Consider the following 15,139-nt stretch of genomic DNA (forward strand, 5'->3'; position numbering starts at 1 on the left):
AATTCAGCTCTAGTTTCTGATACAGAACATTGCACTGGATAGACCACGTCAGCTCTAGTTTCTGGTACAGAACATTGCATTGGATGGACCACATCAGCTCTAGTTTCTGATACAGAACATTGCATTGGATAGACCACATCAGCTTTAGTCTCTGAAACAGAACATTGCACTGAATAGACCACATCAGGTCTAGTTTCTGATACAGAACATTGCACTGGATAGACCACGTCAGCTCTAGTCTCTGATACAGAACATTGCACTGGATAGACCACGTCAGCTCTAGTCTCTGATACAGAACATTGCACTGGATAGACCACGTCAGCTCTAGTCTCTGATACAGAACATTGCACTGGATAGACCACATCAGCTCTAGTTTCTGATACAGAACATTGCACTGGATAGACCAATTCAGCTCTAGTTTCTGATACAGAACATTGCACTGGATAGACCACGTCAGCTCTAGTTTCTGGTACAGAACATTGCATTGGATGGACCACATCAGCTCTAGTTTCTGATACAGAACATTGCATTGGATAGACCACATCAGCTTTAGTCTCTGAAACAGAACATTGCACTGAATAGACCACATCAGGTCTAGTTTCTGATACAGAACATTGCATTGGATAGACCACGTCAGCTCTAGTTTCTGATACAGAATATTGCACTGGATAGACCATGTCAGCTCTAGTTTCTGATACAGAACATTGCATTGGATAGACCACATCAGCTCTAGTTTCTGATACAGAACATATGTCATTCAGTAGTCGCCATCTGGTCACTCACAGAAAACCATATTTAATCATCTAGAGTTGATGTGGTCATAGCAATCTTTCCCCTCCTGACATCCCCATTGCCTCGGCAATATAAGAGGGTTTCGCGAGACTAGTCGCTCTCATTGCTGTGTGGTTTCAAGGCAACGGTGTAGTAATGGTGAGGCCATGGACCATACCATATTTTCGTTCTAATTATATTTGTAACTTTTGTATTTGGTGTGATTTTTAGCGATGTCTCTTTTTGCTGTTCGTAAGCTGCCTTGAGTCCTAAACAAAGAACAACGTGAGGTAGATACATAATAATAAACATATTAAGAATGGTATCATATGGATACAAATAGCTACAGGAATTGTGGGAGTTGAAGTCCAAAACACCTGGAGGACCGAAGTTTGCCCATGCCTGAGCTAGATGTTCCGACAATAATAACACCAGATATGTCCTTGCACGTTCCCTTAATACAGTGTTTCTCAACCTTCCTAATGCTGCGACCCCTTAATACTATTATTATTATTATTATTATTATTATTACTTATTCCCCCTCTCCCTTTTTTCCCTTTCTCCCCAATTTATCAATTATGTCATGAATGACTTTTCAATGACTTTGAAGCATAGGTTCTTTTTATTGCAATTTCCAGTGTGAGGAGGTATATCAGATTTCAGAAAACGTTTAGACAAAGAATGACATTGGACATACAGACATACAGATTCTATGCAACTACATTGGATTTACAATTACATTGGTTAACAAACAAACAAAGGGGAATTACCTTTTCACTCAACATTCACACCACATGCACACACATTCATCCACATGCATCCAAATATTACCATAACCTTTTCTCCCTCCTTGGAGAAGTAACTGTTAGGCCAGACCTTGCTTTCCTGCAGCCTGCCAATGCATAGTTCCTTAACTCCCATAATGCCAAAACTTCTTTCCCTAAGAACAATGCCAAGGGCCAGGCATCTGTTTTCCATACAGCAGAACCTGACTCCCTGCACAAACTCTGACAAGCTGGAATGTGTCCAGAGAAGGGCGACTAAAATGATCAAGGGTCTGGAGAACAAGCCCTATGAGGAGCGGCTTAGGGAACTGGGCATGTTTAGCCTGAAGAAGAGAAGGCTGAGAGGAGATATGATAGCAATGTATAAATATGTGAGAGGAAGCCACAGGGAGGAGGGAGCAAGCTTGTTTTCTCCTTCCCTGGAGACTAGGACGCGGAACAATGGCTTCAAACTACAAGAGAGGAGATTCCATCTGAACATTAGGAAGAACTTCCTGACTGTGAGAGCCGTTCAGCAGTGGAACTCTCTGCCCCGGAGTGTGGTGGAGGCTCCTTCTTTGGAAGCTTTTAAGCAGAGGCTGGATGGCCATTTGTCAGGGGTGATTTGAATGCAATATTCCTGCTTCTTGGCAGAATGGGGTTGGACTGGATGGCCCATGAGGTCTCTTCCAACTCTTTGATTCTATGATTCTAACTCCAAGACTCCAAAAGCGCACTTCTTCCTCTTCCCTTGAGAAAGAAGCCCCAAAGTGACCCGACTACTCCCATGCAGATCTGCCACTCTCCGAGTACACCATCTCTCTCCTTCCCATGGAGCAGAGCATGGCGGGTGAACCAGACTCCTCAGGTCTGCCACACTTTGAGCATTACTAGACTGAGTCTTTTATAGGAATATTCTGCTGATGTAGTCCCAAAGTTGGAAATTAATGATAGACGTCTTCCATCCTGGCTCCATCTCAGTTTCCTAGCCAGATGTTGATCTTGATTGGTGTTGATCTTATGTTGACTTCCTTCTTAACATAAGGAATGCTGCAAACGTTTCTGTTTTCACTGTCCCAATTCTTATCACAGCTTCTCATTAGCAAGTCCAGCAAGCAGGTAGTTAGTCGTTACAGTCCTTAATATTATACTGGTGTCTCCAAAATTATTAACTCCATTCATACATTCTTCCATTCATTCCCACACATCATATAAAATTCATATTTGTCAAATCTGCACATTGAAATTCTTTTGACAAATACATATAATAAATTAAAAATCCACAAGCAGTTCCTTGGCAAAGAAAGAAGGGTTTGATGCTTCTTTGAGGTCCTTCCAAGATGGACCAGTCTCATGCCTTTCACCCATCTAGTCAAAGAAGGGGAACGATTCCTTTCTTCATAAGAGTTGAAGTACAGTACTTCCATTGCTCAATGAATAAGTGTACCCAGGGTTTGAGGGCTGACTTTGAAACGGAAATTGTGTATTTAAGGTATCTTTCTTTACTCCAAAACTACATATGGTGTCTGGAAGCAACATTACATATGGTGTCTGGAAGCCGGTTTGTTGCGTCATGTGGGTTCTTTGGTGGGACAAAAGGTCTGCTTTCTGGCAAAAGATATTTCCGCACAACAGGCATTTATGCGGATTTTCTCCTGTGTAGGTTCTACTATGCCTAGTAAGGTATTCCTTCGCATGGAAGCTCTTCCCACACTCGAAGCATTTGTACGGTTTTTCTCCCGTGTGAGTTCTTTTGTGCACGTTAAATTTGCCTTTCTGACGGAAGCTCTTCCCACACTCCACGCATTTGAATGGTCTCTCTCCCGTGTGGATTCTCGTATGCGCATCAAGGTTTCCTCTCCCACTGAAGCTCTTCCCACACTCCACGCATTTATGTATTTTTTTTCTTGTGTGGGTTCTTCTGTGCACTTTAAGGCTTGCACTCTCACTGAAGGTCTTTCCACAATCGAGGCATGTATACGGTTCCTCTCCTGTGTGGATTATTTTATGCCTATCCAGGCGCGCTCTCTCACTGAAGCTTTCCCCACACTCAGGGCACATATGTGGCTTTTCCTCCGTGTGGGTCAATTCATGGCTTGTATAGACGCTCTCACCACACTCCGAACCTAGGCCTGATTGTTTCTCCGCGTGGGTTTTTCCATGAGAGTTATGGAGACCGGCAGAACGGAAGTGCTTTCCGCATTCCAAACATTTGTAAAATTTCTCACACCCGTGATGTATTTCGTGTCGAATAAGCTCCGTACTCCCAGGAAAACCCTTTCCACACTCACAGCATTTGTACGGGTTCTCCCCGGGATGTGTTCCTTGATGTGACAGGAGTTCATCTTTCAGGCGGAAACTCTGGCCACACTCCCGGCATTTGTATGGTTGCTCCCCTTTGTGGCTATTTTTGTGCGAAACCACACAACTGTGGGAATTGAACTGCTTTCCACACCCTAAACACTGATATAGCTTCTCTACTGTGAAAATTATTTGAGATTCCTGCGCATTCATGCAGTAGGTATTTTCACACTCCGCGCATCCCTGCGCTTTCCCTTCATCTGACTGGGAAAGGATTGATGGCGAAAGCTCATTTTTCTCTGCTTGCTCTCTCATCCCTGCACCTTTCCTCTCCTCTGTGTTCCCCTCCTCGTGTCGATGCTGAGCGTTGTCAACCTGTGTATCAGGCGTTGTCTCCTCCTTCTCACTTTCACTCCCATCTTTGCCTGGAACAGAAAGAAAAACAAATATTTCAACGGTGAAAGGTTACAACAGTCCCTCTGACTTCAGCCCCCTTCCTAAACCATGCAGAATTACTGCTGTTCAACACTACTTCTGTCAGAAATATTAAAAATTAACTAGGTATTTTTAATTACAAAAATTCCACAGCAAGCTGGTTTCAGGAAAGGCAAAAGCTGCACATCGCAAGTACTGAACCTGACTCAGCAAATAGAAGATGGCTTTGAAAGGCAGCAGATCACAAGAGCTGTCTTCATAGACCTGTCAGCGGCTTATGATACCGTAAACCACCGCCTCCTCCTGAGAAAAATGTATAATATCACAAAGGTCTACCACCTCACCCGTCTCATAGGAAGCCTGCTACAAAACAGGAGCTTCTTTGTTGAGTTCCAGGGCCAGAGAAGCAGAAGGCGGAAACAGAAGAACGGCCTGCCTCAGGGGAGCGTGCTTGCTCCATCCATGTTCAACATTATTATTATTATTATTATTATTATTATTATTATTATTATCTAACATCTCCCGCAGGACTCGATGCGGCTTACAAAGGCCAAGGCCTCAATAAAAACAACAGCATAACAATACACATAACATTTCATGCAAATCAAAACGTTAAGCAAAACGTTAAGACAATACACCATAACACGATAAAACTAGTGCCGGGCCAAATGTAATGGGTACACAGATTAAAAAGTGCTGAGTATGACAGGTGAAAATAGGGTAAGTGCAATGTGCAGACAATCTTAAATCTCTACTAAAGAGCTTCTGGGACATCTACACAAATGACCAGCCACTGCCAGAAGGGACAGAGAGCTTCGTCTATGCTGATGATTGTGCCATTACCACTCAAGCAGGGGGCTTTGAGATGGTTGAACAGAAGCTCTCCGAAGCTCTAGGTGCTCTTACTGCCTACTACAGGGAAAACCAGCTGATCCCTAATCCATCTAATCACAGACATGTGATTTCCACCTTAAGAACAGACAAGCATCCCGAGCTCTGAGGATTACCTGGGAAGGAATCCCACTGGAGCATTGCAGCGCACCCAAATACCTGGGAGTCATTCTGGACCGTGCTCTGACCCCCAAAAAAAGCACTGCCTGAACTTCAAGCAAAAATTGGGTGCTAGAAACAATATCAGACAAAAGCTGACTGGCACAACCTGGGGATCACAACCAGATACAGTGAAGACATCTGCCCTTGCGCTGTGCTTCTCTGCTGCTCAGTATGCATGCCCAGTGTGGAACACATCTCACCACACTAAAACACTAGATGTGGCTCTTAATGAGACATGCTGCATTATCACAAGGTATCTGCGTCCTACACCACTGGAGAAACTGTCTAGCCGGTATCGCACCACGTGGCATCCGCCGGGAAGTAGCAGCCAATAGTGAAAGAACCAAGGCAGAGACATCTCCAGCTCATCCCTTGTTTGGGTATCAGCCAGCACGTCAATGACTTAAATCAAGAAATAGTTTTCTAAGATCTACAGAGACACTTCCTGGAACACCTCAGCAAGCGAGAGTCCAAAAGTGGCAGGCTCAAACCCAGCACCTCAATCCATGGCTGATACCAAATGGACGAGGGAGCGGGCCTTCTTGGTGGTGGCCCCCCGGCTGTGGAACACCCTCCCTGCTGAAGTTAGACAGGCGCCCTCCTTGTTGGCCTTTCGTAGGGGCCTGAAAACATGGCTCTTCGAGCAGGCCTTCAGCTGAGTGTATCCCTGGAACGACACTGGAATGGACTAGGACTATGAAATTGGCTATGACCCCAGGACTTGACGAAGCGGATTTTTAGCATAAGTATATGTTATGTTGTAGTAGTTTGGTTTGTATTGTCGTGATTTACTGTACACTGTCTTTCTATGTTGTTGTTCACCGCCATGAGTCGCCCTAGGGCTGAGAGTGGCGGTCAATAAATGCAAGAAATAAATAAATAAATAAATAAATAAATACCAAATGAGAGACTCCCCCCTGGGCACACAGAAGACTGGGCGACTTGGAAGGCGCTGAACAGACTGTGTTCTGGCACCACGAGAGGCAAAGCTAACCTCAAGAAATGGGGCTACAAAGTGGAATCCATGACATGCAAGTGTGGAGAAGAGCAAACCAATGACCACCTGCTGCAATGCAACCTGAGCCCTGCCACATGCACCATGGAGGACCTTCTTGCGGCAACACCAGAGGCACTCCAAGTGGCCAGATACTAGTCAAAGGACATTTAACCAACTACCAAGCTTGCAAACTTTGTGTTTTGTCTGTTTGTTTGTTTTTGTCAGGTTTTACAATGCTGAGTCATACACTGCTAATAGGCTTCTATTGGAAATGCTGAGTCATGCATTAACTGTATATAGAACTTCATTTGGGGAATGTGTTCTGGCCTAGTCCACGTGATTGTGAATGATGCAATCCTGGGTCTGAGTTAAGTTAATGAGTTGGGAACCAATCAGAGATTGCTATGTGTAATTGTATAGAATTGTATATAAGGAAGTCATGTAGAGTGTATACTCTCTCCTTGTGCTGTGATGCTGTTTGTCGAAGGCTCTATGTATATGATTAAAAGAACCTGTCTGCTAAGACAAGATATAACTGTGTGCTGTGGTAAGTTTGTAGTGTCATCTAGATTGGAGGGGAAAACAATAGTAAAACTGACAATGGCCGGGCATGTGCTCAAGTGTCCGTAAAAAGGTTCCAGAGTGACTGTAGTTTGTGGGAGCAGTTGACTGAAAATACTGTGCAAGAAGAAGCTACTGGAAAGCGCTGAAGTTGTGCAACTGATCTGCTGCTGAATTGTGAAATTAATCTCAACAGTTTTGTTCTGTTAGAAATGTAATACAATGGTCTGGTTGCCCCTGACACAATAAACAAATAAATAAATAAATAAGTCCCTCTGGCTTCAGCCCCCTTGCTAAACCTTGCAGAATTACTGCTGTTCGACACCACTTCTGTCAGAAATATTAAATTAAATTAACTAGGTATTTTTAATTACAAAAATGTGAGTCGAGGTCTGAAAGGGTTAAATGGATGCAATGACTTAGCAAAAGCTGCAGTTCCCTATAAGCAGGAGTGCCTGTACGTGAGTAGCCTCAGTCTGTGAGAGGTCTCTGTGGAAGAAGGGCCTCAGTGTGTTTGTAGGCCTCTGCATGAGAAGGCTTCAGTGTTAGGACTGGTCTGTGGTGCAGTTAGCTGAGAGCTAGCTGCATTAATGTGGTCCTCATATTGCACTTTACAAAAAAAAAGACGTGAGGCTGGAGTCTTATTAATATTATGCCCTGGCAAGATAGATCTTTCCAGAGGTTTTCCTTTCCTAATAAAAAAAATCGCACCCCTGTGCCTCCAATATGATAGCGAGACGATGATGGATATGTGTTATGTTGAAGTGAGCACTGCTCATCTTTAAACTTTCTTTTGAATTAAAGCTGCCACCAACCTAAGACGTTTTAGGATTTTTTAAAAGAAGGGAAAAAAATATCTGAGGTGAACTAGGTTCTTGTAGGTTTTTTCGGGCTATAGGGCCATGTTCTAGAGGCATTTCTCCTGACATTTCGCCTGCATCTATGGCAAGCATCCTCAGAGGTTGTGAGGTCTTTTTGGAAATAGGAAAATGGGTTTATATATCTGTGGAATGGCTGGGGTGGGGCAAAGAGCTCTTCTCTGCTGAAGCTGGGTGTGAATGTTTCAGCTGATCACCTTCATTAGCATTTGAAGGCCTGGCTGAGCCTGGGAAAATGTTTTGTTGAGAGGTGTTAAGATGTGCCTGGTTGTTTCCTCTCTGCTGTTTTGTTGTTGTGATTTTAGAGTTTTTTACTACTGGTAGCCAGATTTTGTTCATTTTCATGGTCTCCTCCATTCTGTTGAAATTGTCCACATGCTTCTTGTGGATTTCTCATTCCTGCCAACACTGCTTTTATCCCAGGCTCCCACAGAACTGTTTGTTGAGAGGCTTTTCTGTAGGAACAGGGTGTTAAAAATGCTGGAAATATCACAAAGGCTTGACAATGGAATGATGTACAGTAGAGACTGGGTTGAAAGTCAAATAGAATAAGATTTTTAAAAAACAGACAACTAACCGCTCCTGAGAGGTACAAAAAGCGTGACTTCAGCTTGATTGGTTGCTTGAACAGTTCTCTTCACTTTGTTCCAGACAGAGCTAACTGTTGGTAACAAAACCCTCGCTCTTTTTCAGAGAATAGATGGGCCAAAACTAACAAAATGAAGTTCAACAGTGACAAATGAAAGATACTCCACTTAGGCAGAAAAAAAAACGAAATGCAAAGATACAGAATGGGGGACAATGCCTGGCTCGAGAGAAGTATGTGTGAAAAAGATCTTGGGAGTCCTCGTGGATAACAAGTTAAACATGAGCCAACAATGTGATTTGGTGGCAAAAAAAGCCAATGGGATTTTGGCCTGCATCAATAGGAGCCTAGTGTCTAGATCTAGGGAAGTCATGCTAGCCCTCTATTCTGCTTTGGTTAGACCACACCTGGAATATTGTGTCCAATTCTGGGCACCACAACTGAAGAGAGATATTGACAAGCTGGAATGTGTCCAGAGGAGGGTGACTAAAATGATCAAGGGTCTGGAGAACAAGCCCTATGAGGAGCGGCTTAAGGAGCTGGGCATGTTTAGCCTGAAGAAGAGAAGGCTGAGAGGAGATATGATATCCATGTATAAATATGTGAGAGGAAGCCACAGGGAGGAGGAGGGAGCAAGCTTGTTTTCTGCTTCCTTGGAGACTAGGATGCGAAACAATGGCTTCAAACTACAAGAGAGGAGATTCCATCTGAACATGAGGAAGAACTTCCTGACTGTGAGAGCTGTTCAGCAGTGGAACTCTCTGCCCCAGAGTGTGGTGGAGGCTCCTTCTTTGGAGGCTTTTAAACAGAGGCTGGATGGCCATCTGTCAGGGGTGATTTGAATGCAATATTCCTGCTTCTTGGCAGAATGGGGTTGGACTGGATGGCCCATGAGGTCTCTTCCAACTCTTTGATTCTATGATTAGCCTGACTAGCCTATGTAGGTAGCCTCTGGGTTATTAACTAACTCTACCCTAGAGTTCTTCCTGTTAACTAACCCAGCCTGGAGAGCCAACCTCTTGGGCTAACTCTCACAAGAGATCAGACTGCTGCCTGACCTTTTTCCTGTCAGCTCACAGCACTGTCTAACACAGACACTCTCTCTCCCAGTTCTCTCCCTGAATACCCAGTTTCAAACTCTACACCTTCACACCCCAGCTCTCAACTCCTACTGAAGCTACATTATTTCCCTCCTCAGACTTGGCTCCTCCCAACTGCTCCAGCCAATCCTAGGAGTCTCCAAACTCCTCCCCTCTTCCAACCATCCTCACTCAAGATGGCTGCCTCCCTGGCATTCCCTCCTAAAATGGAGGCCTGACTTATTGTTATCCAGGCTCCCTTTCCGGCCTACCAGGTAAGATTCACCACACACTTCCCCCCACCTTATTGAAGGCCTGACTCCACTGTTCAGTCCCCTATGAGATCCTCCCTTACAAATATACCTTTTTCATTGTTATCTCATCCAGAGTTTTATCATTTTATGTCGTACATTTGGCTCGCCCACTGTGTTTGATTTCTCACTTTGTTATTTTGCACTGTTTTATTTTAACTGTATGTTTTATTTATTTTATTATGATGTTATTTTTGCTCTTCTGTATTTATTTTGCTGTTTGGTATCACCAGGCTTGGCCTCATGTAAGCCGCTCCGAGTCCCCTCTGGGGAGATGGTGACGGGGTATAACCTGTAGAACCAGAGATGACACGGACACATGGATGGAGTAAAAATTGGCCACAACTTAATTTATTGATTACAGGAACGAAGGGTTGGCTGCCAGGCATGGATTCTGGATCAAGATCGATCAGCCCGCTGCTGATCAATACCTAATGAGTCCAACAAGGGGCCCACCAGCACAATACCGCTCAACCAAACACGGCACCCCTGGGAACCACTGGATGTTCCCTCCCCGGCCAGTATAAGGCTGCTGGGCGAAGGAAGCGGCTGGCCCCTGGCCAATGCCAGGTGCTGGGTGGGGCCGATTGCTGACTGGACAGCTGACCATGTGGCGGAAAACTTCCCGCTGCGCAGGGGGCTTCTGGGAAGAAGCCCCCTGCTACCAACATGGCTGGTGGGAGGGTGCCCCCCGCTGCAACAGTCCTTGCCCAGTAAGTTCGGCAATGAATTTGAGTGTGGATGGGCGACACTCCTCCCGCCCGTAGAACCAGATAACACGGACACATGGATGGAGTAAAAATTGGCCACAACTTAATGCCGGCATAACACAACAAACAAATCAAATCATAAACAATAAAATAAACAACATCAGGTGTACTTATAGAACAACTCAAAAATAACAAACTTAGACATTTAAATATATAAATCAACCATTTAAAACATGTTTACTACTAGATCAAATAATAACAGTCTATTTTTTATTTTTTTCTACTTTTTATTATTTTTTCTCTTCTTTTTTCTTTCTAATCTTTATACTTTCTTTTAATGATGTTCTCCTACTTTCACTGTACAAAAAAACCAATATCAAGGAATAGTTATGGATAGGATATTTTAACCATTTATGTATACAAAACCCAAAACAATCAGTAAGGAGTTTATGGAAAAGTCTCGGTTTAGCTAATCCAGGTAAGTAGTCCTCACACATCAACAGATGTTACAGGTGCCGGGCAGCAAGGAGGCAAGGCAGTGGGGGCCTTGGGGGCTCCCTGTACAGATGTTGTTGGTGCTGGGCATCTCCCTGAACAGATGTTGCTGGTGCTGGGCATCTCCCTGAACAGATGTTGCTGGTGCTGGGCATCTCCCTGAACAGATGTTGCTGGTGCTGGGCATCTCCCTGAACAGATGTTGCTGGTGCTGGGCATCTCCCTGAACAGATGTTGCTGGTGCTGGGCATCTCCCTGAACAGATGTTGCTGGTGCTGAGCATCTCCCTGAACAGATGTTGCTGGTGCTGGGCGGCTCCCTGCACAGATGTTGCTGGTGCTGGGCATCTCCCTGAACAGATGTTGCTGGTGCTGGGCATCTCCCTGAACAGATGTTGCTGGTGCTGGGCATCTCCCTGAACAGATGTTGCTGGTGCTGGGCATCTCCCTGAACAGATGTTGTTGGTGCTGGGCATCTCCCTGAACAGATGTTGCTGGTGCTGGGCATCTCCCTGAACAGATGTTGCTGGTGCTGGGCATCTCCCTGAACAGATGTTGTTGGTGCTGGGCATCTCCCTGAACAGATGTTGCTGGTGCTGGGCATCTCCCTGAACAGATGTTGCTGGTGCTGGGCATCTCCCTGAACAGATGTTGCTGGTGCTGAGCATCTCCCTGAACAGATGTTGCTGGTGCTGGGCGGCTCCCTGCACAGATGTTGCTGGTGCTGGGCATCTCCCTGAACAGATGTTGCTGGTGCTGGGCATCTCCCTGAACAGATGTTGTTGGTGCTGGGCATCTCCCTGAACAGATGTTGCTGGTGCTGGGCATCTCCCTGAACAGATGTTGCTGGTGCTGGGCATCTCCCTGAACAGATGTTGCTGGTGCTGAGCATCTCCCTGAACAGATGTTGCTGGTGCTGGGCGGCTCCCTGCACAGATGTTGCTGGTGCTGGGCATCTCCCTGCACAGATGTTGCTGGTGCTGGGCATCTCCCTGAACAGATGTTGCTGGTGCTGGGCATCTCCCTGAACAGATGTTGCTGGTGCTGGGCGGCTCCCTGAACAGATGTTGCTGGTGCTGGGCATCTCCCTGAACAGATGTTGCTGGTGCTGGGCAGCTCCCTGCTCAGATGTTGCTGGTGCTGGGCATCTCCCTGAACAGATGTTGCTGGTGCTGGGCGGCTCCCTGAACAGATGTTGCTGGTGCTGGGCAGCTCCCTGCTCAGATGTTGCTGGTGCTGGGCATCTCCCTGAACAGATGTTGCTGGTGCTGGGCGGCTCCCTGCACAGATGTTGCTGGTGCTGGGCATCTCCCTGAACAGATGTTGCTGGTGCTGGGCATCTCCCTGAACAGATGTTGCTGGTGCTGGGCATCTCCCTGCTCAGATGTTGCTGGTGCTGGGCGGCTCCCTGAACAGATGTTGCTGGTGCTGGGCATCTCCCTGAACAGATGTTGCTGGTGCTGGGCAGCTCCCTGCTCAGATGTTGCTGGTGCTGGGCATCTCCCTGAACAGATGTTGCTGGTGCTGGGCAGCTCCCTGAACAGATGTTGCTGGTGCTGGGCATCTCCCTGCTCAGATGTTGCTGGTGCTGGGCGGCTCCCTGAACAGATGTTGCTGGTGCTGGGCATCTCCCTGAACAGATGTTGCTGGTGCTGGGCAGCTCCCTGCTCAGATGTTGCTGGTGCTGGGCATCTCCCTGAACAGATGTTGCTGGTGCTGGGCATCTCCCTGAACAGATGTTGCTGGTGCTGGGCATCTCCCTGCTCAGATGTTGCTGGTGCTGGGCGGCTCCCTGAACAGATGTTGCTGGTGCTGGGCATCTCCCTGAACAGATGTTGCTGGTGCTGGGCAGCTCCCTGCTCAGATGTTGCTGGTGCTGAGCATCTCCCTGAACAGATGTTGCTGGTGCTGGGCGGCTCCCTGCACAGATGTTGCTGGTGCTGGGCATCTCCCTGAACAGATGTTGCTGGTGCTGGGCATCTCCCTGAACAGATGTTGCTGGTGCTGGGCATCTCCCTGAACAGATGTTGCTGGTGCTGAGCATCTCCCTGAACAGATGTTGCTGGTGCTGGGCGGCTCCCTGCACAGATGTTGCTGGTGCTGGGCATCTCCCTGAACAGATGTTGCTGGTGCTGGGCATCTCCCTGAACAGATGTTGCTGGTGCTGGGCATCTCCCTGCACAGATGTTGCTGGGCATCTCCATGCACAGATGTTGCTGGTGCTGGGCATCTCCCTGCACAGATGTTGTTGGGCATCTCCATGCACAGATGTTGCTGGGCATCTCCATGCACAGATGTTGCTGGTGCTGGGCATCTCCCTGCACAGATGTTGCTGGGCATCTCCATGCACAGATGTTGCTGGTGCTAGGCATCTCCCTGCACAGATGTTGCTGGGCATCTCCATGCACAGATGTTGCTGGTGCTGGGCATCTCCCTGCACAGATGTTGCTGGTGGTGGGTGGCTCCCTGCTCAGATGTAGCTCCTGCCGGGCAGCAAGGAGGCAAGGCAGTGGGGGCCATGGGGGCTCCCTGCACAGATGTTGCTGGTTCTGGGTGGCTCCCTGCTGAGATGTAGCTGCTGCCAGCTACTCACATACATGGTCAAAACGGCAATGGGCCCTTTGACACTTGCCCATGTTAAACTCCCAACAGACAGCCCGCCTGGCGTCTTTTTTGCCCCAACTTCGATCATACCTCCCTGTCTCATGCTTGCCCCTGATGCTGGGCATTACCTCGGTGAGCCAGATGTCATGGTTGATGAGGTCCCACCTGGTTCGAGCGCTTTGGGATGCCCGCTTGCGAAAGGCGGTATCATATGCTATAGCCGCTATCTCCCCAGCTAGCTTCCTGGCCCTCAGGACGTGAATCTGATGATTAATCAGGTGCCATCCGCGCTCAGGGAAAGCTGCCGCCACCACCCCCATGTAGACAGAGTAACCGGCAATCCAATTGACAAAGGAACGCTCCACGGGCCTGACAGTATCCCTTTTCCTGTGCCTTCTTTTCGTGGGGGGTTCCCAGCCCTCTTCTCCTTCAGGTTCCAGGAGGGAGAAGATGTCCACGTAATAGCCTCTTAAGATCTTATTCCTGAGGCGGCGGGAAAGATGTGTCCCTGGGGGATCCTCATTGTCTAAAAAGAGGGGTGGAAGTACCTGAGTGGGAGACCTACCTCCTCTTCTCGTTCCGCTGGAGGTGTAGATGCTGCCCGAGTCAATTCTGCACCTGATGGCCCACTCAGGTAGCCCGGGCACTAGGGCTGCCGTCCTCCAGTAGTTATCCCTATCTACCGGATCGAGGGCATACTCACTCTCTGAGGAGTCACTCTCTGAGGTGTAGTGCTGGCAACACCTGGAAGACCGATGCTTCTTCTTCTTACGGGTGCTGCTCGTACGGTGATAGCACTGAGCCTCAGCCTTGTCCTCACGGGAAGCAGATCCACTGTGCCCGGTCTTCCTGGAAGTGGGTTCTGGTGACTCCGTGCGCCTTCTGCGTTTCTTGTGGTGCTGTTTGCTCCCCTGGGGTGCCGTCTCGGAGAAAACTTTGGACTCTAACTTATCTATCCTGTCCAACAGTTTAGCAATGTTCTCAGAGATCCCCTCCAGAATGTTGGCATCTGGCTCGGTAGAGCGCCTGCTGGGGGCCCTGTTTGTCACTGGTTTGGCTGCCGACTGCTGGGATCCTTCGTGCGCCGCATCTCCTCTTCCCCTAGTGGGCCGGGCCCGTGTTTTTGAAGCCGCCTCTCGTCTAGCTGCCTTCTTTTGCGCCCTTGTGCGTGGAGCCATTCTAATAGAGTGCTGGGAAGACAGAACTACAGAAAAGAAGGTGGGAACTTAATGAGGGTTTGGCCCAGGAAGGGGGACCTGAAACCTGTAAGCCTGTGCTTGAGGTGAGCAGCAGGGGCGGCTTGCTAGGGGCCAGGTTGTGGGGAGGGTACCCCCCCAAGTGCAGCCAGAAAAAACAGCCTGGGAATACCCTGCATGCAACCCCAGCCACCCCCCGGAGAGGGAGAAGAAGTCACAAAGGGGGGGGGGGGGGCGCTGACCCTACAGCCTACTCTTGCTGTCACTGAAATGCCAGCCCCCCCCCCCCCCGCTCTGTGCAGGGAGGGGCTTACCCAAAGGGGAGATGCCGCAGGGCCACGTGGCCAGCACAGCAGCAAAAAGGGCAAAGATCCTCCAACGAGACCCCTGGCAAAAAGG

General features: G+C 47.8%; 1 protein-coding gene across 3 annotated transcripts in view; it reads right to left on the reverse strand.

Annotated features, from left to right (window-relative positions):
- Positions 1 to 1,374: 1,374 nt before the first annotated feature.
- Positions 1,375 to 15,139, reverse strand: part of LOC137096285 (zinc finger protein ZFP2-like) — a 29,084-nt gene continuing 15,319 nt past the window's right edge. For 2 of the 3 annotated variants that reach the window (XM_067465352.1, XM_067465353.1), the window contains exon 3: positions 1,375 to 4,261. In XM_067465352.1, the coding sequence (XP_067321453.1) occupies positions 2,934 to 4,261 (1,328 nt within the window). In that variant the 3' untranslated portion in view covers positions 1,375 to 2,933. Of the gene's footprint in view, positions 4,262 to 12,972; positions 14,749 to 15,139 lie in introns of those variants that run through there. The other variant, XM_067465354.1, reaches the window with a different exon arrangement.

Source organism: Anolis sagrei, chromosome 2 (genome assembly GCF_037176765.1).
Source record: "Anolis sagrei isolate rAnoSag1 chromosome 2, rAnoSag1.mat, whole genome shotgun sequence".
NCBI lineage: Eukaryota > Metazoa > Chordata > Lepidosauria > Squamata > Dactyloidae > Anolis > Anolis sagrei.